Source organism: Theropithecus gelada, chromosome 2 (genome assembly GCF_003255815.1).
Source record: "Theropithecus gelada isolate Dixy chromosome 2, Tgel_1.0, whole genome shotgun sequence".
Classification (NCBI taxonomy): Eukaryota; Metazoa; Chordata; class Mammalia; order Primates; family Cercopithecidae; genus Theropithecus; species Theropithecus gelada.
The window spans coordinates 121,106,123-121,131,505 of record NC_037669.1 but is presented as its reverse complement, the minus strand read 5'-3'; the positions used below and the strand labels follow the sequence as shown (position 1 = coordinate 121,131,505).

General features: G+C 40.4%; 2 protein-coding genes and 1 non-coding gene across 3 annotated transcripts; 2 read left to right on the top strand and 1 right to left on the bottom strand.

Annotated features, from left to right (window-relative positions):
* Positions 1 to 5,021: 5,021 nt before the first annotated feature.
* On the bottom strand, positions 5,022 to 8,364 carry ACTRT3 (actin related protein T3). Its single transcript, XM_025376537.1, has 2 exons — positions 7,506 to 8,364; positions 5,022 to 6,443 (listed from the first exon to the last, which is right to left on the bottom strand). Exons 1-2 carry the CDS (start codon positions 7,892 to 7,894, stop codon positions 5,525 to 5,527), a joined length of 1,308 nt encoding a protein of 435 aa, XP_025232322.1. The 5' UTR covers positions 7,895 to 8,364; the 3' UTR covers positions 5,022 to 5,524.
* A 619-nt stretch (positions 8,365 to 8,983) lies between these two features.
* On the top strand, positions 8,984 to 9,056 carry TRNAV-AAC. Its single transcript has one exon. It is a non-coding gene; the product is annotated as a tRNA-Val (tRNA).
* Positions 9,057 to 9,605: 549 nt separating this feature from the next.
* MYNN (myoneurin) lies at positions 9,606 to 25,170 on the top strand. Its single transcript, XM_025377422.1, has 8 exons — positions 9,606 to 10,239; positions 11,045 to 11,341; positions 15,595 to 16,388; positions 17,437 to 17,596; positions 19,294 to 19,472; positions 20,293 to 20,376; positions 21,432 to 21,518; positions 23,189 to 25,170. Exons 1-8 carry the CDS (start codon positions 10,130 to 10,132, stop codon positions 23,449 to 23,451), a joined length of 1,974 nt encoding a protein of 657 aa, XP_025233207.1. The 5' UTR covers positions 9,606 to 10,129; the 3' UTR covers positions 23,452 to 25,170.
* Positions 25,171 to 25,383: the final 213 nt, after the last annotated feature.

The window sequence follows — 25,383 nt, the reverse complement described above, 5'->3', positions numbered from 1 at the left end:
CGAAAAGGACACTATAAACAAGTGTCCTATTTCTGGTCTATTTAATGGCAAGTTTTTCACATTTTTGTGCTTTTAGTTGGTCATTGTGCTGTTTAAAATGACCCCCAATCATAGTGCTTAAGTGCTGTCTAGCGTTCCTAAGCACAAAAAAGCTGTGATATGTCTTACAGAAAAAAAATACTTGTGTTAGCTAGGCTTCATTCAGGCCTAAGTGATAGTGTTGTTGAATATGAGTTCAATGCTAATGAATTAACAACATACTTTAGGATGTCTTTAACAGAAACACACACAAGATTATGTACTGATTGTTTGACAAAAATGTTGTGACCAAATGTTCCCAGAAACCTAATCCTGTAACTCCTCCGGGAGCAATGGTTCAGTATTCACTAATTCAGTGTTCACAGAGGCTTCACAGAATGTAACTACTGCAAATAACTAGAATCAACTGTACTTGTAAAAAAGTGAAACACACACAGCACAAAATCACGTCAAAGAGTGTTGGGGCGGGAGTGGATGTGGAGTGGAAACCAAGGTTACAACCATTAAGGAGGTTATTTTATTTTAAACCAGAAAGTGATGATGGAGTTAATGCTAGCCATCTGTCCCAGGTTAACCAACAAAGCGTTAGGGTGCAATACAGTGAACAGAACACTGGACTAGAAGTTGGGAAGCCTGGCTTCTGGTCACAACTCCGCAAAAAAATTAACTTACGCAAGTAAATAAAACCCCTCTCTGCAGCAGTTTCTTCATCTACTAGGGTCACTCAAATCTATGGCAGTAAGAAATCACTTTTGCCATAATTATGACGTACAGAAAATTTTCACATAAATTATCTCACTGGATGACCTGTATGGTCATCCAGGATGACTGACCATCTTTACTCCAGAATTACAAAACTTAATCATTTTACCAAAAAGAAAAAATATATTGAATGTTTATAATACTAAGAAGAATCGTCCTTTGGACTGTTTGTAATAGACATGTCACAGGGAGGACTTCAAATATGAGCTAGAAAACAACTATGTACTTATTTTTAAATTGAATGTATTAAAACACTATTTTCTTTTTAAAAATGAAAGAAAAATATTCCCAGTCTGTTGCCATTCTTGCTTCAAGGCCCTGCACCACGACAAATGTTGTAAATGTGGAGAAGCAAAAGTACCACTAGATGGAGTAAGAACAAAAGACATGCATTTCTCTGTAGTTCAAGGAATCCCTGCCGTCTTGAAAAAGGTATCTTAGTCCTGGAACGGTGGTTTACGCCTGTAATCCCAACACTTTGGGAGGCTGAAGCAGGCGGATCACCTGAGGTCAGGAGTTCGAGACCAGCCTGCCCAACTCCTGCCTGCCCAACTTTACTAAAACTACAAAAAAATTAGCCGGGTATGGTGGTGTGTGCCTGTAATCCCGGCTACTCAGGAGGCTGAGAGAAAATCGCTAGGAACCCAGCAGGTGGAGGTTGCAGTGAGCCAAGATGGGGCCACTGCAACACTCTGGGTGTCAGAGTGGGACTCCGTCTCAAAAAAAAACAAATTGAAGAAAAAGGGATCTCAGATCACCTTGAGTAAAGTGAGGCTTACTGAAGCTGAGCTACTTCCTCAAGACTCCAGACAAGTTCTTGGCAAAATCGTAACTAGAATTTCATTCCTTACTTTCCACAAAACTATGCTGATTGGAAAAGTATTTTTCCTTAGTTAGAGAACATTACCAGCAACAGTGGACTCTAGAGGTTCTTATACATTTCTTAATTCTAATAGTGCTAAGAAATGTATCTGCTAGACAATTCCAGGGGACCTACTTTAGGTAATAGGTTAAAAAGCTGTAAATATACACGTTCATAAATTTACTGACATGGTCTTAACTACGGACCCTTTCAATCATCAGGATTCAGGCTATCACCCTAAAGGTGGGCCTTTATATACACATCCCTGTCTGCTATCTCTCTTGGCAACTACCCCCAGAAGGCGGGTCCTAAGGAATTGAAGGTATGGATTTGGGACGGAATTACCTTGTCGTGATGAGTGGGCAGTGGGCCATCGGCTTATTTTCTTAAAGGAAATCAAGAGCCAATTCTTGTGGGAGACTGCCGGCTATGGGCGGGGTGGGGTGGGGGGTGGAATACATTTTTCTGTAAATTTCTTTTCCGTCTTTCATTATGCCTAGTGTTCCCGTTATTGAAACGCTAAGCTTGTGGGGGTTATTTATATCCTACTGCTCAAGGTCACCGCCAAGGTCTAATTTTTCAAAGAAGAAATTTGTAACCTTCGGCATAAACCGATGACCATTAAAGGAACACAACTTGAATTTTCGTTTAGATCTTCTAGTTAAATATTCATTAAATACTTAATGATCTCTCAAAAAAAAAAAAAATCACTGCTCTCCCACACCCGATTGAGGGCACTGGTCGAGATCTACTTTGGGAGAAGCAAAAACCTCAATAAAACCTGCAGAGCAGGAACTAAGTTGTAATACAACCATAAAAGGCAACAAAAAGCCGAAGACCGGAGAACCCACGCAGGAGCGGCCCCAGGCAACCCCGGCTCACTGCCCATTCATTTTGGCCAACTTTGGAGATGCCTTCACGTCTCCTGACAATTTGCAGCACACTGGCCCAGTCAGTCAGATTTAGGGATTCACAAGCTCCCACTGCCGGCGAGGGGTGACGGATGGGCACGATCGGCGTCCCCCCACCAGCAGGAAAGCGAACTGCATGTGTGAGCCGAGTCCTGGGTGCACGTCCCACAGCTCAGGGAAGCGCGCCGCGCGCGGGGACTCCGCTCCGTTCCTCTTCCTGCGGCCTGAAAGGCCTGTACCTCGCCCTCACCCCCGAGAGACCCGCGGCTGACAGAGCCCAACTCTTCGCGGCGACAATGGGCGCCTCCGGAGAAGCCCCGGGCCGACCGCGGCCTCCAGGCGGGGTTCGGGGGCTGGGCAGGCGACCCGCCGCAGGTCCCCGGGAGGGGCGAACGGGCCAGCAGCTGACATTTTTTGTTTGCTCCAGAATGAACGGTGGAAGGCGGTAGGCCGAGGCTTTTCCGCCCGCTGAAAGTCAGCGAGAAAAACAGCGCGCGGGGAGCAAAAGCGCGGCGCCTACGCCCTTCTCAGTTAGGGTTAGACAAAAAATGGCCGCCACCTCTCCCAGGCCCACCCTCCGCAACCCAGAGCACTGCCGGGCGAGTCCGCTTATAAAGGGAGCGGCCGCCGACCGCGCGGATTGGCCAAGCTTATTCTCGCGGCTCTCGTGATAGTCACTCTGGCAGCGGGCGGGGAACAGGAAATTAAAGTTCCATTTCCGGCCATGAGGAAAGACGCTGACCTCCCGCACTTCCGAAAAAGGCTTTGCGTCTTTACTTCCGACCTTCTTTGGTGAAACTAACTTGAGGTATCAGAGGGCCTTTTTTCTATGCTCTGCGGACCAGACGCGGTTCACCTCGACTACCTTAAAAATGGAATTCACAGGAAGATTTTAGGGCCCAGGACACAGAATACTGATTCCTAGTTTTGATCATTACATTTTTTGGAGAACTTTGTGAAAATAGATTCCCAGGCAGCACTGACTAAAGCAGAATCTTGTCTCGTCTCAGTGGGATGCGTCGGAGTTCCTACCCTGACCCCTTCTCCTTAGAATGCCTTCTCCAGCCCCTCCTTGAGCAGAGGATGGCTTTAATCAAGTGTAACTACTACATTATTAATCTTAAGGACTGGATCTCCCTTTTATTAGGAAAGGAAGGCGTTTCAATCACTGACTTTGCTTTAAAGTAGTGCTGTGTCTTGATGAGGTAAAAAGAGGGGAGTAATCCACCATAAACTGTAACGATTTTTTTTTTTTTTTTTTTTTGAGACGGTATCTTGCTCTTTCGCCCAGGCTGGAGTGCAGTGGCGTGATGGTGGCTCACTGCAACCTCCGCCTCCCGGGTTCAAGCGATTCTCGTGCCTCAGCCTCCTGAGTAGCTGGGATTACAGGCACCTGCCACCACATCTGGCTACTTTTTGTATTTTTAGTAGAGACGGGGTTTCACCATGTTGCCCAGGCTGCAGGGCAACTGCAGGGCTCAAGCGATCCACCCGCTTTGGCCTCCCAAAGTGCTGGGATTACAGGTGTGAGCCACCGCATCCGGCCGCGAATTTTTAGAATGGCCAGTATAGTGCAGTTTTACATATAAATGACAGGATGATCTTAAAAGTTTTACTCGTGTTCAGTTGGATAAACTCCGTGGAGTTGTCGCTGTCTGTCCTCGATCTGAAAGAAAAGTAAAATGTCTCTCTTTCCATCTTTCTCCCTCCTTCTCTCTCTCCAATCCCCTTTTTCCTTCATAGCATCTGCCAGGTTGTAAAGTTTTTTAAGGACAGAATCTGACTCCTGTTTTTAGCACTATTGCACTTAGCACAGCACCTTACATAGAGTAGATGCTAAATGCTTTGAGTTATATGTCAACAGCACCACCATTCTCTTAGCATCCCACATTATCTCAAACCCTTCTTTCCCCTTCATATCTAAGTAGGCACTACATCTTGTCAGTTTTCATAATTTCTTTTTTTAAATTCCTATTGCTTATAATCTTGAGTACAAGACTTGGCACTTTATATCTGTACTAGTAACTTTCTAACTGATCACCAAATCTCCAGGGCCTTCCCTTTCAATTTATTCTCCAAACTATCACCACATTCATCATAACATAGTTTCCTTATGGCTCCTGCTTTTAAATCTTTAATTTCTCTCCTTTGCATATTGGATATTTAGCACTTAAAGCCTTTCAGTCCCTGGCCTTCACTTAACCTTGCTAGTCATAGCGCTTGCTCTTCTCTATATGAGCTCTTCACTTGAACAAAATCAGTCTAAGCTAGGCATGGTGGTGCACACCTGTGGATTCAGGTACTTGGGAGACTGAGGGCAGAACCCAGGAGTCGGAGGCTGCAGTGAGCCATGATTGCACTACTGCACTCCAGGCTGGGAGACAGGGCAAGATTCTGCCTCTAAAACTAAATGAATAAATACATCCATAAATAAAAATTTTAAAAACAAACAAAATCAGTCTATTAAACATGCCCTGAATATGCTTTGTTCATTCTCATCATTAGCAACTTGTTCCTTTTAGTATGCTTGCCTGGATATCTGCCCTCCATCCCAATGCCACCCCTTCCATGATAGTGTACCTGTGCTATGGAGTCTCTTTCCTCACCACAGCAACCTTCTTTCCCTAAACATCAATAAGCTTAAATCTTATCACTCATTTGGCACATAGCATATTGTACTACAAATGCTCTCTTCCAAGGGAAATATAAGCTCACCAACATCAACTTATAGAAAAAACACTATGGGAAACATTATTTTAACTTGGTTCTACTCAATAGACATCTGTTCTTGAGCTTCATCATTATTATCCCCAAGCCCATTATAGAAATACGACAGAAATATTGGCATCCCAATCGTTGAAGTATTTTCTCTTCTCCCAGAAACACATAATATCCAAAGTTTCTGTCACATATACTCAAAACATTTTCTTCTAACCATTTTATCTGTATTTCAGAAGCATCTTTGGTGTACTATGTTGGGTCCAACTTCTTTAAATTCTGCAGCAGTGATCCACATGTCCTGGAAGGCAGACAAAGATGCAAGAATAGAACCTCCCATCCACACTGATATTTTCCTTTCTGGGGGAGCTATAACTTGCACAGCGGTGTTGGCAGGAGCCATCTTTGCTATATCCTTAACTAGCCGCTTGTCTAAACCAGGGAAAGAGGTTGATCCCCCGGCAAGGATAATATTGGAAAAGAAGGAATTCCTCAGGCCTGTATCACATTTCATTATGCTGCTAAGGCATATCTTATCAATGCCAGGGGCCTCAAGGTTCATACAACATGGAGAGAAGAGGGCCTCTGGACAAGAAAAGAGCTGGTCATGGAGCCGGACGACCTGCCCATCAGGTAGTTGGTAAACTTTCTCTAGACAATCAGGTTTCTTGGCCATTTCCTCTTCGTAGTTCATTGCCACATAACAAAAGGTCTCCTTGATGTCTTCAACAATCTTTCTGTCTGAAGCACTAAGCAACATGATACCATGGTTCTTCATTAGCACCATGAGGTAGTTGGTGAGGTCAAGGCCCGCCAGATCCAATTGCTGCACACCATGAGGCAGACAGTAACCCTCAAAGATGGGCACACTCTGGGTAACCCCAGCACCTGAATCCAGCACAAGACCAGTAGTGAAGCCAGCAGCAAAGAGAGCCAGCACAGCCTGGATGGACATATAGAAGGCAGGAACACCCAGATGCTCAAAAAACACTTCCACGATCTGTTGCCGGTTGGCCAGTGGGTTCAGGGCTGGCTCAGTAATCAAGACTGGGCCATCACATGGCTTCAGCTTTAGGTTATAGTCATAGATATGCTTCCACATGATCTCCATGTCATCCCATGAAGTAATGAGACCACGCTCCACTGGGTAACTGTAGGGAGAGCACTAAGATCAATGACAGCTTTTTATTTTTCTAGTTCTATTGTCTTCGACCCTCAGTTAATTCCCCGTGTTTATTACCAATATCCCTTTATGGGCAATAACTGCCACAGCCTCTCACAGAAGGTAAGTGTCAGCAAAAATTAGCACAGCTACTTACCTCTGCAATTTTTGTTGCTTTCTGTTTTCTCTCTCCTTTGGAAGTTTGTGACTTTTAAAAAATGGGAAATGTCCACATTATAGTATAGTTTAAATGTCAATTGAAGAGAATAACCCAAGTGACAAAAGGAACCATGAGTTAATATTCTTTTTTGTTTGTTTGTTTGTTTGTTTTGGAGACGGAGTCTCACTCTGTCACCCAGGCTGGAGTGCAGTGGCGCCATCTCAGCTCACTGTAAGCTCCGCCTCCCAGGTTCACGCCATTCTCCTGCCTCAGCCTCCCGAGTAGCTGGGACTACAGGCACCCACCACCTCACCCGGCTAGTTTTTTGTATTTTTTTAGTAGAGACGGGGTTTCACCTGGTTAGCCAGGATGGTCTCGATCTCCTGACCTCGTGATCCGCCCATCTCGGCCTCCCAAAGTGCTGGGATTACAGGCTTGAGCCACCGCGCCCGGCCGAGTTAATATCCTTGAATGAATTCGTTCGATAACTTTATACGTTTGAATGCATTTGATAGCCACAGAGAGAAAAATGTTCAATTTTTTAGATGTGTGGTACCCATGGAGATTTGTGGCCCGCGCGTTTGTAGTAACTCCAGCTGGCTGGGGTTTTCCTGCTCCCTGCTTCCTTATCCTTTCTGTCCCCATTGCGCACCTCCTTTGGGGTTCTTCCCTGCCCCACCCCAACACCCCCAGTCCCCCCGCCCCCAGCCAACCCAACCCCAGCCCCACCCCCAACCTCCCCAGCCCCGCCCACCGCAACCTCCCCAGCCCCGTCCCCCAACCCCCCAGCCCCGCCCCCCACAACCTCCCCAGTTCCACCTCCCCAGCCTCCCCAGCCCCACCCCACACAACCTCCCCAGCCCCACCAGTCTTGCTGGGAGAAGGAGGTACCTGATGGACAGCGAGCTCCTCCAGTCCTGAGCTTGGTCACCCACGCAGAGTTCTAACCCGCCCGGCGCCGCGCGGCTCTGGCCCTTGGCGCGGCCGATGATGTTCGGGTAGATAAACTGGGGCTCCCTGCTCCCAGCCAGGCCCGCCTTGATCACTCCCGAGCCGTTGTCGATCACCACCGGAAGCTGGCAGTGGTTCATGCCGCCGCTGCCGCCGCCGCCTCCTGTCTCTGGGCCGCTCTGGCTGCGGGCTCTGTCGGGGCCAACTGCCTGAAACGCCGCGTCACAGAGGCCCCGGCACGGCCCAGTGAGGCCCGAGTCCTGGGGCGCAGGCGGGGGTTCGGGAGGCCCCCAGGCGCAAGGACTCGCTGGACGCACTGTGCTCCTCATGTCACCGCCCGCTATTGCTTCTCGCAGGAACTGGGCCACCCCAACCCCTGGAATCCCGGAATCCTAGTATCAGGAAAACCCGACTTTCCCATCAAAAGATTCAACTCTAACACTTAACAAGTGCATTTCTCAAATACCCAGAAGAGCTATAAAAGCAGTTTTATTTTCAAAGCCACTGAATTCTGCTTAATTGGTGGCGGTTCCGGGGAGTTCTAGAATTCGCCCTTGAAACTGGGGAAAAATGAGACTTAAAAGGGAAAAGTTGTCGCAGGAAGGGAGGCAGTGTCTGCTTCTGAAATGTTAAACTTCTAAAATAAGGAGAAAAATGCTAGAATTTAAATGAGTTTTAAGTACGTTTGTTATTTTTTCTGTACACTGGGCAATGCTTTGTTGTGTTTCTTCCTGTGATTTCCAAGCAAAATATACGCAATTAAAACAAAATAGTAGTTCCTCGAATTATATTAATTCGAATTATATCCTTCTGGTGTAATCTGCAAGCCTCATTCCCTACTCTTGATTTTTAGACCGAAGGACGTGCCCGCCTTTTTGGAAGAAAAGTGAAGTTTCTCAGGTCATAGGAAATTCAAGTTTGGAAAAATTTAAAAGTACATTGCATGTCAATAAACGCATCTTGGTGTCTGATTCTGCATACCCTGTAGAGAATTTTAAAACAAGCAGTCAATTTAGAACTTCTGCTTGGTCTTTATAAGCAAAAGGAGGAAATTCAAAAGTAATTTTACACGTCCTTCCACCAGCAGCTGAAAGGATGGCTTTTTCGCGGCTAAATAACGAAAGTTGCCTGCTTCGCCCCGGAGTCTGAGCAGCTCAACCTGCGGAAAGGATGTATAATAAAACCTTCTTTCCCAGGAGACAAAAAAAAAAAAAAAAAAAAGTGCACCCAAAGGAAGGGCAACTCGGGAGTGTCTGGTTTCTACCGCGGTACCCAGGCGCTTTGGAAGAAAGTGCATGCAGATTCAAGCTTTTGAAACGGTTTCGCTCCATCAATTGGGCATAGATCATTTTTCACTTGGAATTGCGAATTGACATATATATATATCAAGGACTCCACAACAAAAATTGAGCGGCGGGGTTTCCGTAGTGTAGTGGTTATCACGTTCGCCTAACACGCGAAAGGTCCCCGGTTCGAAACCGGGCGGAAACAGCCCAAAGGACGTTCTTTTCTTTGCTTGAAAGAAAGCGTGAGATCACTTTTTTTTTTTGAGGTTAGCATGAGATTAATATATATCGGTCTTTCAAAAGACATGATCTTGATAGCAATTTGAGAGTCTGAACTGTAAGTTTTTATGTTACTTTATNGACATGATCTTGATAGCAATTTGAGAGTCTGAACTGTAAGTTTTTATGTTACTTTATTCGTTCACCAAATGTTTTTATGGAAGCCTTGCCACGTGGAACACGTGCCCCGGGTTTTAAAAAATGAATTTGACTCACCAGCTAATACATAAAGAATACTGTACAGCCTAGAAGGAAAGATCAAAGTGTAAAAGTGGTTAGTCCTGTCGCCTCCTGAGCGTTTTTGTATTATGTCACTTGGTTTTTCGTCTGAAGTGTATGTAAATAATCGTATTAAAAATCTTCTACTCCAGACGCAGGAAAACCTTTTCCGGTATAAAGCCCACCTTCCTCTAATGTTGCGCATGCCCACTGTGCCCAGCTGCTCCGCTTTCGTGCATCCCAGACTTCTGTCACCAGGTAAGGGCATCTTGGAAGCTGAGCCACAGTTGGCTGGGGCACAAAAAAACCAGGGGGTGCCAAGAGTTTTCAGGTTCGTAAGCGGGAAAGGGGTGCCGAGTCTCAGCTAAAAAATCCCCCATGGCAGAGATCCGAGTATACATGCAGCAGTTTCCACCGGTGGGGGCCCCGAGAAAGGGGAGGATGATGGGAGAAGACAAGCAACTACAAGCCCCCATATCCAGTGCGCAGCTGGCTTCAGGAGAGAGGCCCGCGGCGCAGTGCTGCCGGGCCTCGGCGCAGAGCCCCGGCAGAGCGCCAGACGCTGACTGCCGACACCAGAATGCTCGCGATGAGGAAGACAGGCGGAGCGCTGCGAGCTAGCGAGTCCTCAGCTTTCGTATCCATGACGCCTGCTGCTTCGAGGGACCCCTGGCATGCTGGGGAGTGGGGCTCTGTGGGCCATCCTGTCCCGCCCTGGCCGGCGCTGGATCCCCACCGCCCCAGAGCCTCCCGCACGGCCACGGGTTGACAGAGCCGGACATGACGCCACCGTGGAAGGAAGGGAGGGGCGGAGCGTGGCGCGGTGACGTCCTCCCAAGATGGCGGAGACAGAGTGAAGAAACTGTGTTCCCCCACTTGGGTTGCTATCGGTGAGTTCCTACTTCACCCCTGGCCCGCCATTCCCGGTCTCTCCAGAACCTCGGCCATCGGAGGGCAGGCTCCTTGGAGTTCCCGCACGGGTCCGGGCGCAGGTGGAAGGCTTGGGTTAGGCAGCCCCGGGGTGGCCTGGGCCACAACCTCTGCTGTGGCATTTCGCGGGAGTGGGAGCTGGGCAGAGGGCAGGGCGGCAGAAGCCGAGGAGGGACTGGCTTTGGTTGTCACTCTCGGATGCCGCCTGGCGTAGAGAGAGTGGGAAGGGAGAAGGTGTGGCCTCCTCGGCGCGAGTGATAGAACCTTTGACAGCAAGCCGTGGCCCGGCGCATTCCCGGCTCTATGGGCAGCCACCTCGCGTTTTGGAGAAACTGCACTGGGGAAACTAACAGGTTTTGGTGACTTGAGAGCAGTTTTTAAAAACTCGTACTGTTCTGCCCCTATCAGTCCCAAGAGATCATGTCTTAGTGGCTTAAAAAATTTTTTTGTAACATAAGTATGTCCACTGAGCTTGAAAATCTGAGGGTTCAACTGATGTGAAGGCGTCAAGTTTTGCGGTGCTTTTTTCAGGTGGTAGAAGGGTTGCCATTCACCGTCACTTAGTGATATGTCCAAAGGATTGTGTTAGTTGGTCAAGGGAACCAAAGATAGAAAGGCACCCATCCCTTCATTCTTAACCATATATGTTTGATAAGGATTTTCAAGGGGGGCTAAAATTGTTAAAGTTATGGCCTCTGTCCCTTCCCTCACTGAACGTTGATGAAACTTACGGTTACTGATTTACTATTTCTTTTTGTCTTTTAGATCAAGGGTAGAATTCCATTCTGATATCAAAATGCAGTATTCGCACCACTGTGAGCACCTTTTAGAGAGACTGAACAAACAGCGGGAAGCAGGTTTTCTTTGTGACTGCACCATAGTGATTGGGGAATTCCAGTTTAAAGCTCATAGGAATGTGCTGGCCTCCTTTAGTGAGTATTTTGGTGCGATCTACAGAAGCACTTCTGAGAATAATGTCTTTCTTGATCAGAGTCAGGTGAAGGCTGATGGATTTCAGAAACTGTTGGAGTTTATATACACAGGAACTTTAAATCTTGACAGGTAAAGTACACATTTTATTTCCAGTTATAAAAACTAGTCAGTAGTCTTCACAGCAAAAGTAGCTTTGTGTTTTTTCCCTTCATTCTCTGAACTCAAATTCTTCAACTATTTTGTGCATACAATGTTTGTTTTTATAAAGAAATCAGTATCACTGATTTAGGATGAGCAGGCAATATTTCATAAGCACAGAAACCACAGATAATAAACAGTAAGATTTCTGACACGTTCATCTACTGAAACAGAGCCTGTGATTTCACTTACGTAAACTTGAACATTAAACACAATGAATTTATTTTATTTTATTTTTGAGACGGACTCACTGTCACCCAAGCTGGAGTGCAGTGGCGCAATCTCTGCTCACTGCAACCTCTGCCTCCCAGGTTCAAGCGATTCTCCCACCTCAGCCTCCCTAGTAGCTGGGACTACAGGCGTGCACTACCACACCTGGCTAATTTTTGTTTTTTTTTTTTTTTTTTGGTAGAGACAGGGTTTTACCATGTTGGCCAGGCTGCAAACACAAAAAATTCTAAGTGACTTCCAGTTTCCCATTGCTTTTTGGTCCTTGTATTCCTCTGGTCTCTCTCCCTCATTCTGACTCCTGTTATCTCTATTAACCTACCAGTACTAATACTGAAGTAAGGTCAAAGATGCTAGAATGCTTCTCTAAGATGCTTACTATTGTCACTGCATTAACAAAAAGTGGGTTCTGAGGAATCTGATATTGCAGGCACTGTGTGTCTCCCCTATATAATGAACCATATAATTAGATTAATATCAATACATTTACTGATTGTAGGGGAAAAGGTGGAGGGAATAAAAACAAAGAGAAACTGATTAAATTACTCCTGTCTTATTTCTGCCTCTCCTATGAAAGTGGGAACATGAGTAGACTGTTCATAATCTTCTGACATAGGAAGATTATAGGCTTTGGAATTAGATCTTTCCTGTCAGTTGCTATGTCTCCTTGAGCATGATGCAATCTCTCTGGGCCTCAGTTTCCCCATCTGTCAAAATGAGATGGTAAGAACTACCTTGAGGCTAAATAAGGTTTTACTTGATCCTTATTCACTTCCCTGTGAACATTAATTTCTTTATTTTTCTTCTTTACCCTCTCCTCCCCCTTTAATTCCACGTTTCTTGGAGAAAAATTAGAAAAAAGAAAAATGAAACACCTGAAATTCTGCTACCTACTGATAACCCCTGTTAACCTTTTGATATATATTAATTCATTCTTTTCCAGATCTCAGTAGAGATGTGCATGTATACAGTAAGCAAAATCTTTCCCTCCCTTTTATATTGCAGCTCATCATGGAAAGATACTTATTTAAAAATCTAGAATCAGGGTGCTCATTAATCCTTTTGACAATGAAACATTCTTGTGCAAGAAGTATCCACTGTGGGGAGGGGAGGGAGAGAAAAGTAAACTTTCATGCTATTTTGGAATTATTTTTAAATTTTGGCATAATGAAATCTTCAAGTGAGTTCTTGATAAGTTGATTAAGGGAAAAGAGCGTGTGAATTTTGACTGGCCTTCAATTTAATAGTTTCCCTTTCTCAATTAACTATGCAAAAAAAAAAAATCTTCATTTGAATACACAATAGAGCACTTTTCTTTGAGACTCCATGCAAAGAACCAATGTGAAGAACAGCCAGGTGTTTTGTTCAGTCTCTTTTGGTACGTATCTTTCCTGGGGACTGGGGAGCTAACTCCTCGAGTTCAGCTAGAAATGCAAGAGAGGACTTATACCAAAATAGAAAGGCTTACAACTTAGTGATTAAGAAAACAGGTAGAATAATAGAATTAGTTGGCTCAGGGGCCACATTACCTTGGTCAAATCTTCATTCTAACATTCTGTGCTCTTGGACAAGTTACTTTATTTCTTTGGACTTCTGATTTTTCACTTGTATGTAAAATGAGGATTATAATAGATTTCATAGGCATGTCCTGAGGATAATCTTATAAAGCATTTTGGCATATACCTGGCAATATGTAATTAAATGACCTTCAATGACTGTTCACAAGATGTTATCTAATACTTATAAACAAAAGCAAATCTGTTAGAAGTAAATGTTGATTGGTGCTCTTAACTGTGACTGAGATTATAGCCGTCTATGAAATAGTTTGTATGAATTACCATTTCAATGTTGAACTTTTTTTTTTTTTGAGACAGGGTCTCTGTCGCCCAGGCTGGAGTGCAATGGCACGATCTTGGTTCACTGCAACCTCCACCTCCCAGGTTCAAGGGATTCTCCTGCCTCAGCCTCCCAAGTAGCTGGAATTACAGGCACCCACCATCATGCCCGGCTAATTTTTGTGTTTTTGTAGAGATGGGGTTTTACCATGTTGGCCAGGCTGGTCTCCAACCCCTGACCTCAGGTGATTCGCCCACCTTGGCATGCCAAAGTGCTGGGATTACAGGTGTAAGTGACTGCACCCGGCCTTGAACAATTAATATATGACTTCCTGCTAACTTATATTGGTCTTAAAGGCTACCTGACCTTGTTATCTGTTTGGCAGTTCATTTTATGGAGCAGTAAACACAACTGGAGACCAAAAGATCTTTTTTAGTGGCCCAGCCCAAAAGACAATTTTTAAAAAGCTGTTGTGACGCTAAATTAAATAAGGGGAAACATACAGATGGCACTTGAGGCAAAGCAAGTTTAATTAGAAGATGATGAGAACATGGGTAGAGATTTGTAGATACTGTAGGATACTTTTAGAGATCTTAGAGGTTCATGACACTAGTTATTTTTTATTTCAAATTTTAGTCCTTTAAAAAAAATAGTGTCACCAGCACTATATTTACATTGTCAGCTATGATTAAAACCCTTTTCTGGCTTATACTTACAACAAAGAGAGAAAGAGATCATCTTCCAAAAGATAAACCGTATTTAGGGGAAAAATCAAGTAGGAAGATTATTTGAGAGTAAGGGGTGTGTGTGTGTTTCTATCCTCAGATACTTATAACAGTCATATTTTTAGTGTTAATACCAACTCAGCTCTAATTTTACAGCTAAGAAAGTTGAACCCCCCAAAGATGCTGACTTACCCTAATTAAGTCAGCTAGTAATGCCAGAGTCAGTGCTAGATTAATCAAACAACCTTTCACCACATTGTGAATTCTGAAGGGCAGAGACTATTTATTTATTAATATCTTAGTACCACACATGGTAGATGCTTAGTAAACATTTGACTACAATATTGAACACGGTTGCTTAAGTCTTTCTTTGTAATTCTCGTATCACAAACACTCCAGCTAATTTGGGTTGAGTATCACCAAAAAAGGTTGAGAGGGTTGCTAGAGAGAGTTTAACATTCTAAAACCTTGTTCCTCTAAGTGGGTTCCTGTTAGCAACATTGGCATCACCAGGGAGTGTATTAAGAAATGCAGGCAGGGCTGGTGGCTCACACTTTGGGAGCCCAAATTAATCCTACCATTTTGGGAGCCCAAGGTGGGAGGATCACTTGAGGCCAGGAGTTCGAGACCAGCCTGGGCAGCATAGCGAGACCCTGCCTCTACAAAAAAAAAAAAAAATAGGCGTGGTAGCACATGCTTGTGGTCCCACTTACTTGGGAAGCTGAAGCAGGAGAATCACTTGAGCCGAGGAGTTCAAGGCTGCAGTAAGTTATCATTATACCACTCCCGCTTGGGTAACAGAGAAATGCCCCATCTCAAAACAGAAAAAAGAAATGCAGAATCTTAGGCCCCATCACAGACTTACTGAATTTGAATCTATATTTAACAAGATTCCTGGGTTATTCGCACGCACAGCAAAGTTTGGCAAACATAATTAAAGTCCCTCACAGGGGAGCAGGAGAAAATAGTAGGAAACAAGTGTCATTAGACTTTGCCTCTTTTTGCCTCTTGCCAATCCAGAAAAGTTGGTTGCTATCTGAAGAGGTCTCAGGATGAATGGAAGAGGTAGTGAGTTGCCATCAGCTATTTTTGTGTTCTAGGGTTTTTTGTTTTTGTTTTTTAAAGCCAGAAAATTTAACATTTAATTTTTCTGCAGTGGTTCACTGACAGCTGTGAATAGCCATTATCTTTCATCTCTTGAAGTTCTGTAAAATTGGAGATTTTCACCTAAACATTATTCTGAATGCATTTATAAATATATTTTTCTCTTAGTGATGTCTTTTTCAGCATTCTGCTTCATTAGGTCTTTAAAATACATTGAAGTATATATGCAGCTCTGTTTCAGAAAGTTTTTCTTTGATCAGAATATTGTCATGTAGCCTTGTTTCCTTACAGTTGGAATGTTAAAGAAATTCATCAGGCTGCTGACTATCTCAAAGTGGAAGAGGTGGTCACTAAATGCAAAATAAAGATGGAAGATTTTGCTTTTATTGCTAATCCTTCTTCTACAGAGATATGTAGTATTACTGGAAACGTTGAATTGAATCAACAGACTTGTCTTCTTACTCTGCGAGATTATAATAATCGAGAGAAATCAGAAGTATCTACAGATTCAGTTCAGGCAAATCCTAAACAAGGGGCATTAGCAAAAAAGTCATCTCAAACAAAAAAGAAGAAGAAGCCTTTCAACTCCCCGAAAACAGGGCAGAATAAAACAGTGCAATATCCCAGTGACATCTTAGAGAATGCATCTGTTGAATTATTCCTAGATGCAAATAAACTGTCCACACCTGTAGTAGAACAAGTTGCACAAATAAATGATAATTCAGAACTCGAGTTGACATCAGTTGTGGAAAATACTTTTCCAGCACAAGATATTGTGCAGACTGTTACAGTGAAACGGAAACGTGGAAAATCACAGCCAAACTGTGCTCTGAAAGAACACTCTATGTCTAATATAGCCAGTGTCAAGAGTCCTTATGAGGCAGAGAACTCTGGGGAAGAGCTGGATCAGAGGTATTCCAAGGCCAAGCCAATGTGTAACACATGTGGGAAAGTATTTTCAGAAGCCAGCAGTTTGAGAAGGCACATGAGAATACACAAAGGAGTTAAACCTTACGTCTGCCACTTATGTGGAAAGGCATTTACCCAATGTAACCAGCTGAAAACGCATGTAAGAACTCATACAGGTGAGACGGGTGTATGGGGAGATATAATTATTTTTATACTGTGACTAAAATAGTGTATTTTTATAGAGAGTACTTAGCACACACTACTTGTGATCAGAAGTTGGTATATTTTTCTATTCATCAAAGTATTTAACAGTGTTAAACTGTTGAAAATTTGTTTGTAATTGTAGCCAAGTATTTAATGGCTGTTTAAGCCCTATTGCATCAACTCCTTATACCATTTTCCCTCCAAATAAGCATGTTGATTTAGCTTACCAAGTATTTAACAGAGACAAAGACATTAAAACTGATAAAGAGAAAATGTAATTACAATTCAGGCCAATTTTCAGATATTGCCAGCACTTATTACATACTTTCTAGACTTTGTTGACTTCTGAACATGTTCATTGGAATTACACATACAGTGTTCCCTCAGCTTCTACAGTTGCCTTTATTTTGCATGTCCTCTGGTTGTAAAGTATGAACACCCATTGGTACATTTAGATTCGTACTTTTTAATTTATTTATTTATTTAATTTATTTATTTTTTTTTTTGAGACAGTCTCACTCTGTTGCCCAGGCTGGAGCGCAGTGGTGAGATCTCGGCTCACTGCAAGCTCCGCCTCCTGAGTTCACACCATTCTCCTGCCTCAGCCTCCAGAGTAGCTGGGACTACAGGTGCCTGCCACCATGCTCAGCTAATTTTTTGATATTTTTAGTAGAGACTGGGTTTCACCATGTTAGCCAGGATGGTCTCGATCTCCTGACCTCATGATCTGCCTGCCTCAGCCTCCCAAAGTGCTGGGATTACAGGCGTGAGCCACCGAGCCTGGCCCTAGATTCGTACTCTTTTAAATGCTGTATGTACTTCTCTCATTTTGAATTCAGAAACACTAATTTCTTCTAATTTTACTGGTGTTTTCAATGGTCTGGAAAATATTGTATTTGTTTTCAATTCCACCAGTTAACATTTTCTTAATAACAAAGCTAGTACTGTTGATGAAATCTTATATGACTTATGCAACCAAAACACTATTTTCTTCTAAATATAAATTTTATTGTCCTTTAGGTGAGAAGCCATACAAATGTGAATTGTGTGATAAAGGATTTGCTCAGAAATGTCAGCTAGTCTTCCATAGTCGCATGCATCATGGTGAAGAAAAACCCTATAAATGTGATGTATGCAACTTACAGTTTGCAACTTCTAGCAATCTCAAGATTCATGCAAGGTAAAAAACCAAATGAGTTGTTTGATCTTTTAGTCTCTTAATCACCGTAGTCTTATGAATAGACTATTATATTAGAATTCAGGACAGTAGAATTTTAATTGTGGCTCCACCAAACGGTATTAACACATTCAAGGAACCACAAGGAAGCCATAGTAGTTGATAGGAAATAAGCGAGGTCGGGGGACTACTAGGAAATAAGGTCAGACTGATCCAGAAATAAGATCAGAATGGTCCAGAATGCAACTTAAGAGGATCATTCTGGCTGGTATAGGATTATAAGAGTGGAATCAGGGTAAACAGGAATCTATAGATAAAAGCCAAGCAAGGGTGATGGTGGTTCAGGCCAGGGTGGCAGCAGTGAAAGAAATAAGTAGTAGTAGATTCTGGATATATTTTAAAGTTAGAAATAACAGAATTTGCAGACAGATTGATTGTATGTGAAGTCTGGAAGAGAGTCAAAGATGATTCTGAGGTTTTGGGCCTGAACCCCTATAAAGATGGAGTTGCCATTAACTGAGATAGAGAAGGTTTGTGGGTAGAACAGTTTAAGTGGAAGTGCAGGAATTTACGATTACAGTTATGAGCATGTTAAATTTGAGATGACTTATACTTCTGAACAGAGATGTACAATAGATAATTGGTTATCTAAGTCTGCAGTTCAGGGGTCTGGTTTAAGGTGAAGATACCAGTTTGGCAGTCATTAGCATATGACAGTATTTAAAGCTATAACCCTGGCTAAGGTCACCAAGAAGGTGAATGTGGATAGAAGAAATCAAAAGATGGTCCTGAGGCACTCTAACTTTATGGTTCTGAGAGATGGGTGAGAAACAGCAGACTTAACTAGGAAGGAGCAGCCAGTAGAGGAGGAAAACCAGGAAAGTGGGCTGCCCTGGAATCCTAAGTGAAGGAAGTTATTCCGGTTGGGAGTGGTCAGTTGTAAAATTCTGATAGGAAGATGAAGACTGGATTTAGCGAAGTGGGAAGTCAGCAGTGCTCTTGACAAAAGCATCATTAGTAGAGGCTAGTAGAGAAGAAATGGAAGTAGAATACTTGGAGTCTCAAGGTTTTGGTAAAGGGGATCAGAGAAAGGAGGAGCAAGTAAGGTCAAGGGTGTTTGGTTTTTTGTTTGTTTTTGTTTTTGTTTTTTAATATGGGAGATATCAGTATATTTGTATACCATAATCCAATGGAGTGAGAAACATGGATGATGTGGGATTGGGGAAATTGCAGAAGTGATATCATTAAGTAGGATCTCAAGTATACATACTGGAATTGATGGATTCAGATGAACTGTCACCCTCATGTTATATGAATTTTTCTCAGTGAAATAGGAAGCAGGGGGTGTCACCTGAGAATAATAATGGGTGAGGAGATGCTGATGGTTTGAGGAGAGAGTTTTCACAAGTCAAAGAGTGACTAGACTCGTGGAAATAATTGCCTGCAGTATTAGGGGCCCACTGACAACCATATGAAGATCATGGAAAAACTTTTTGAATTGATCTCAGAACTAATGTTTTGATAATAAATATTTGTTTTTGGCAGTGTTTACACTGAAACAACTACTGATTTTAAATACATAGTCTTGGCCTGTTAAGATGACATGAAATAAAATGTGTAAAAAATTTCATGAATTCTTGCTATATAGACTGATCTCCAAATTGTTTTACTTACTTAACTTTATATTTATTTACTAATAGGAAGCATAGTGGAGAGAAGCCATATGTCTGTGATAGGTGTGGACAGAGATTTGCTCAAGCCAGCACACTGACCTATCATGTCCGTAGGCATACTGGAGAAAAGCCTTATGTATGCGATACCTGTGGGAAGGCATTTGCTGTCTCTAGTTCTCTTATCACTCATTCTCGAAAACATACAGGTGAGTTTGACAGGGAGAGACTGCTTAAAATAAAGTTATAAATAAAAGAAAAAGGGGACTTGGGCCTTTAGCGAAGTAGATTGGAAACTTTGTAGTTAGATATCTGTTTGTACTTCTATGAGCTGTTTATGATTTTCACATACTGGTTAAATATAAAAGCTGACTTATTTTCTAGAATAATACAAGGTGGGTGAAATAAATTATATAACTTACACATTAAAATCAGTGAGATAATTTTGATATTATATAAACTTGCATTGAGATGCGTTTTGTGACTTTAAAAATACCTTTTCAGCTTCCTGAAGGGTCATCTTCTATAGTTAGGGTTGGGGAGTGGGTTTGGATTGAACATGGATTTTTTTAACTTCTTAGGACCTTTCCTACGCAGATATTCTGAGATTTTCAAATTAAGTAATTCAGACACAAAAGAGCAGTTTGGAAACAAACTGCTTTTTTAGGGTACATTTTTAAAAGACTTCCCTACATGCTTTTATTCTCCTTTATTAATATAGTAGATAGCAAGAATATGTGGGTTTATGAATTGACATGTTCTTAATCATACAAAAATCAAATTCCATGCCCAAATCATCTCTACTAGAAGGGACATTTTTAGGAATAAAGTTTTAATATATGAAAACTTATGAACAGTATATAATAATTACTAATATTCATTTACTTGGATCACTGAAAATACCTCTAAAGTACAATATAGAGAGGTTTTAATTTAAATAATATTTCAGAAAAGCTTTAGATTATTTGTAATTGATAAATATTATATTGGTATAGTACACCACTTCGCTATCTTTTATTTTCCATCTAGGTGAAAAACCATACATATGTGGTATTTGTGGGAAAAGTTTTATTTCCTCAGGAGAGCTCAACAAACACTTTCGGTCCCATACAGGTCTGTGTTTAGGGAGAACGTATTATTTTTTGTTCTCTCTTAATTTCTTTTTATGTAAACCTTGACTTTTAAGCCATTATGGACTATATGGTATTTAGTCATACTATACCTATAGCAATATCTTAATGTATAAATATCAACTTATTTGCTTTTTTTTTTTTTTTTTTAGTTGTTTGGAGTATAAATTAAATTTGTTAAAGAATTGTGTTGGTTTTCCAAGAAATATGCCAGATAATCAATAGTTTTTAAATGATTTGGATTAAATTGCACAGATATACCAAGAAATGAAAAGGAATAGGTAATACCAAGATAACATCAGATTTTCTTACTAAACAGTGTTTAGTATGCAAGTTTTAGGAACAAATTTTAATTTTGACATGTTTATCGTAAAAAGTAGTTTGTAAATTGTATAAAGAAAATATTGAATGTAAAAAATTTTAAAAGAAAGGAAAATGCCACTTTGAAAGAATACTGTTTTAACATTCTTTTTTTAAAAATTTCCTCCTCATAATTCCTACCTAGAATAATGTGAGTACTTAATAGAGATTTAGTAACTTTTTGGTGACTTTATATTCGCACACGCTTTAGTTTACACCATAAAGCAGTGAACAGTTCTTATTTCCAAAGAAGTGTAATATTGTAGCATGTTGGCAATATTTTTAAGGATTTTCTAATTTGTCAGGTACCTGAGAGCAGAAATTATGATTATTACACTTATTTTCCCCCAGCTTTATCTCTTAGCCAGTGTCTGGAATATAATTGACACTCACGAAATGTTTCATAGAAATACAAGAGTAGGTTTAGTTTGCAAGTACATTTCTGTTCATGAAAATGCTCAATTTTTCTTGAGATACAGATTTTTTGTATAAAGGAGTGACTAGGTTGTATAGAATCTTTCATTTCACTATACTATAACCAGGTGATTAAAGTGACAATTTGAAACCAAATTTAAACACTATAATAATTTTTGTCTTGTGTTCATAAACATTGATGTTTTTGTCTTAGCTAGCAGTTTTTAAAATATTGAAATTTAAACTTTTTAATTTGTTTTTCAGGAGAGAGACCATTTATCTGTGAATTATGTGGAAATTCTTACACAGATATTAAAAATTTAAAGAAGCACAAAACAAAAGTCCATTCTGGTAAATGCTTGTTTTTTTGTTTTGTTTTTTTTAATTTGGTGCTTATATGAGTTCTATTCCTTAAAATGTTGAGATGAGATGTACATTTAAGCAGTTTAAGTTAAATGTCTATTTCAAAAACTAGGTATATACATATGAGGAAAGTAGCTTTTTTACAGTAACATTCATTTTGGATTTCTTTTCATATTGAGCCTCTTATAAAAAAACTTGAAACATTTCCTCCTTTTAAAACCTGACTTAATAACAGTCCCAAGCATGAAGGAACATATAAGCAAACTATGTGTCACTGTATCCCATACTGGAGTCTGGATAACTCAGGGTTTACTACGGTTATTATGAAAAAAAAAAAAGGAGGGGGGGGTGTTATCATGAACACTAGTCCAGAAATGTTTAAGAGGAAATAGGGAAACAGGTAACCCTACATTGCTATAATATATAAAAATGGAAAGCGAGACAACAAGTCTTGGGTCTGTTGGTTAAAATGAATTCTTGAAAAAGCTTCCCTGTGCTTACTATTTTATTCTGTCATTATTAGAAATGACACTAGGCACTTCTGGTGTGTAGATACTTAAACATCATAAGTATTAAGTTAGAAACATTTGAAAACTACAGTAAGTCATTAATTTAACCACTTGTTAGATTTCTGCAAAATGTACGTTCAGGGAATATGAAGTTAAACAAGGCATAGTTCTGGTACTCAAAGCACTTACAACCTGGTGTGCGAGAACAGAAACCTAAATAAATAATTACAAGGGAAAATTTAGGGCATAATCGACACAAAAGTACTAAAGAAGATACTGTTTTTCTGAGGTAAGTACTAGAAAAAAACTTAATTTTAGGGAATTTGAAGGATGGAGAAGAGTTCAAAGATGGAGATGGGACGAGAGAATTCCTTCCAGGCAGAGAACATTGTAAAGAGTCAATGGGACAAGAAGGAAACCTTGACTAGTTGAAGTGAAGAGTAGTTTGGGAAGAATACAGATAATTACAATTTTACAAAAGCAGTTTTGTCTACCTAACAAGGATGGTGAAACCGAAATCACGTCAACACTTCAGAGTAGCGGAAGCATGTTAAAGCCATTGGAAAATTTGAAGGCAAAAGTACATCTTTAGTCAGTGTGCTAATTGTTCCCTTGAGTAAAGCAGAATTTCTCACCTCTGAAAATATATGAAAGTGTCATACATACTATTCTGAACTCACAGAATAATATGAACAACTTATTAAAAACATTCAGTGAATGAATAGAGTATTTCTTATCACTATTTAATACTTTGAGGGAGTTAAAGAAGTATGACTTGACATTTATTCTCAAAGAATTTACAGTCTGGTTGAGGATTCAAGGCATACCTGAGTAGAATGTTAAATGGTAATAAGAGAGAGAGGTGCCACAAGACAGTATATGAAAATTGACAAATGTATGATTAAGCAGATAAAACAGCTCACCCTGTTTCATTCTTAATCAAGTCCATTTTTTTTTAATGGAGTTAGTGCTTGAACTTAACCTTGAGGCCCAGATTAAATTTACATAGATAGTGAGGAGGGCATATCTACAAAAGAGAAACCACTTGAGTAAAAGTATTGAGGTTGCAATGTAATTTCTGGGAATGGTAAGTACATTAGTCTATCTTATTTTTAAAGATAATGTAGATTTTTTTTCCTTCCATTGTAGGTGCAGATAAAACTCTAGACTCCAGTGTAGAGGATCATACTTTGAGTGAACAAGATTCCATACAAAAAAGTCCTTTATCAGAAACTATGGATGTGAAGCCTTCTGATATGACTTTACCATTAGCTCTTCCACTTGGGACTGAGGACCATCACATGCTTCTGCCTGTCACGGATACTCAGTCTCCTACATCAGATACATTGTTGAGGTCAACTGTGAATGGGTATTCAGAGCCACAATTAATTTTTTTACAACAATTATACTGACTTTGTGAGGAATATGGAATTGCTAAGATGTCATTGGTAGCAAACATCTCTGGTAAGGTGCATATATTCATACTAAATTCCCATTCATTTGAGTTGTGACCATTATTTTTCATTCACTGAAGTAAAAGCACCTGATGCTGCATCACAACTGCAATGTTTGTTTTTATTTTTGGCTTTTATGTCTATACTCCACACAGCTTTTTAAGGAATGAATTATGTAGCACTATTTTGGGTGGATGAGTTTTATTTTCTTTTAAAGCTGCCTTAATTCCATTTTTATTTTGCATTTTAGAATTGCCCTTCATTTACTAAATCAGCCAGTTAATGTGATTCAGTTTTGACCTGTGGGACTTTAAAATTTTCCTGCCCTCAGAATTTAAGCAAAATCCATGATATTATCAGCCCAAGAGTGTGTTACTATTTGTCAGCCCCACGGACCAATACATAAACTATGGAGAAAAAGTAAAATTTCATTATTTCCGCTTGTAAAAATTTAGGTGCTGAATAGGAATTGTGCTATTTCTCTATTAATATATTCTGTTAGAAATAACTTTTCTAATGAAACAACAAATGTTTCTCAAAATCTAGAAAAGTGTGTATAAATTTTTGTTCATTTAGAACTCAGTATTCTGGAGAAAACCAATGGTCAGTACTTTTGGTTTGAGTTATCTGAGATTCTATTTTCAAAATGAATTTTAAGTAGATATTTGGTGTTTTTATCTTGTCAAAGACAGTTTCAGAATTTGATTCAGTTTATGTTTTATTCAGTTTCTAAAATATTGGAGATGAGGAAAATGTACATGAGTTTTGAAATATTTTGGTAAGCCTCTTATTATGCCTGTTATGCACTTTTAAAATAAATATTAAATTCCAGAAAGAATTTTCCAGATATAAACTTAATGCATACTAGAAATCACTCGGCTTCTAAATTTGGTACATTATATTGCATAAAGAGTTAAGAAATTAACCTCAATTATAAGTAAACATTTTGAGTTAGCAGAAAGCCAATTTTAAATATTTTATATTTGAGTTTTCTATAAGTTTGGGGTTTGTTAATTTTATAAATTAAACGACAACTTTTGGTTGTGGTTGTAGTTTCACAATGGTACTTCTCCTTCCAATCGAATGTAGAAAATTCGTTATTATCCTGATATTTGCACCACTCATCCCCATGCCACTTTTCCCACATATTAATTTATTTCACTGCCTGATCTTTGGATATGAAATTATCAGTTCCGTGAAGTCAATTTTTATAATGCCGATCAAACAGCATGGTGACATTCTTTCTTATTCTTTTTTCCCCCCCACAAGGCTATTTTTCAGTGTGAGATGACATCATTTATTATTTCTGCCATGCTGTGACTTTTGTTTTCTGCTTTTAAACTACACCTGTAGTACAGTTAATATGGTTTTTATTGGTGTTGATTTCTTTAATTCATTAATTTTCTCTACTTGGGACCCAAGTCACAGGAACCAATTAGAAGACATAATAAAAATACTTAATGCTTGTAATCTGTAGAGATCTTCACCATTTCACAGCACACACATTGTTTTCATAATAAATTGCCACTGGTGGGACATGGGACTGACTTATTTGAATAGAGTTTGAAATACCACCTTTGTACGATACAAACTTAATATTTGATTATTTTATCTAAGAAATTTATGCATGTGTATTAAGTTAAAATAGTGGGTTTAAATAAAATTCATAAAGCATTAGAATGTTCACCTAATCTCTTCTGGGTTAAATGTGATAGGACTGTATTGGAATGTGAAGAAATTAAAGAAAATTAAAAGACTCAGCCTCTTTAGGAAGTTTGCTAAAATGGGGAGGTTATGTTTAATTTATTTATATCTTCATTAATCCAAGCATCTAATGAACAAAAAACTGCTACAGTCATGTCATAATTCTATAAGGGCAATAGTTGCCAA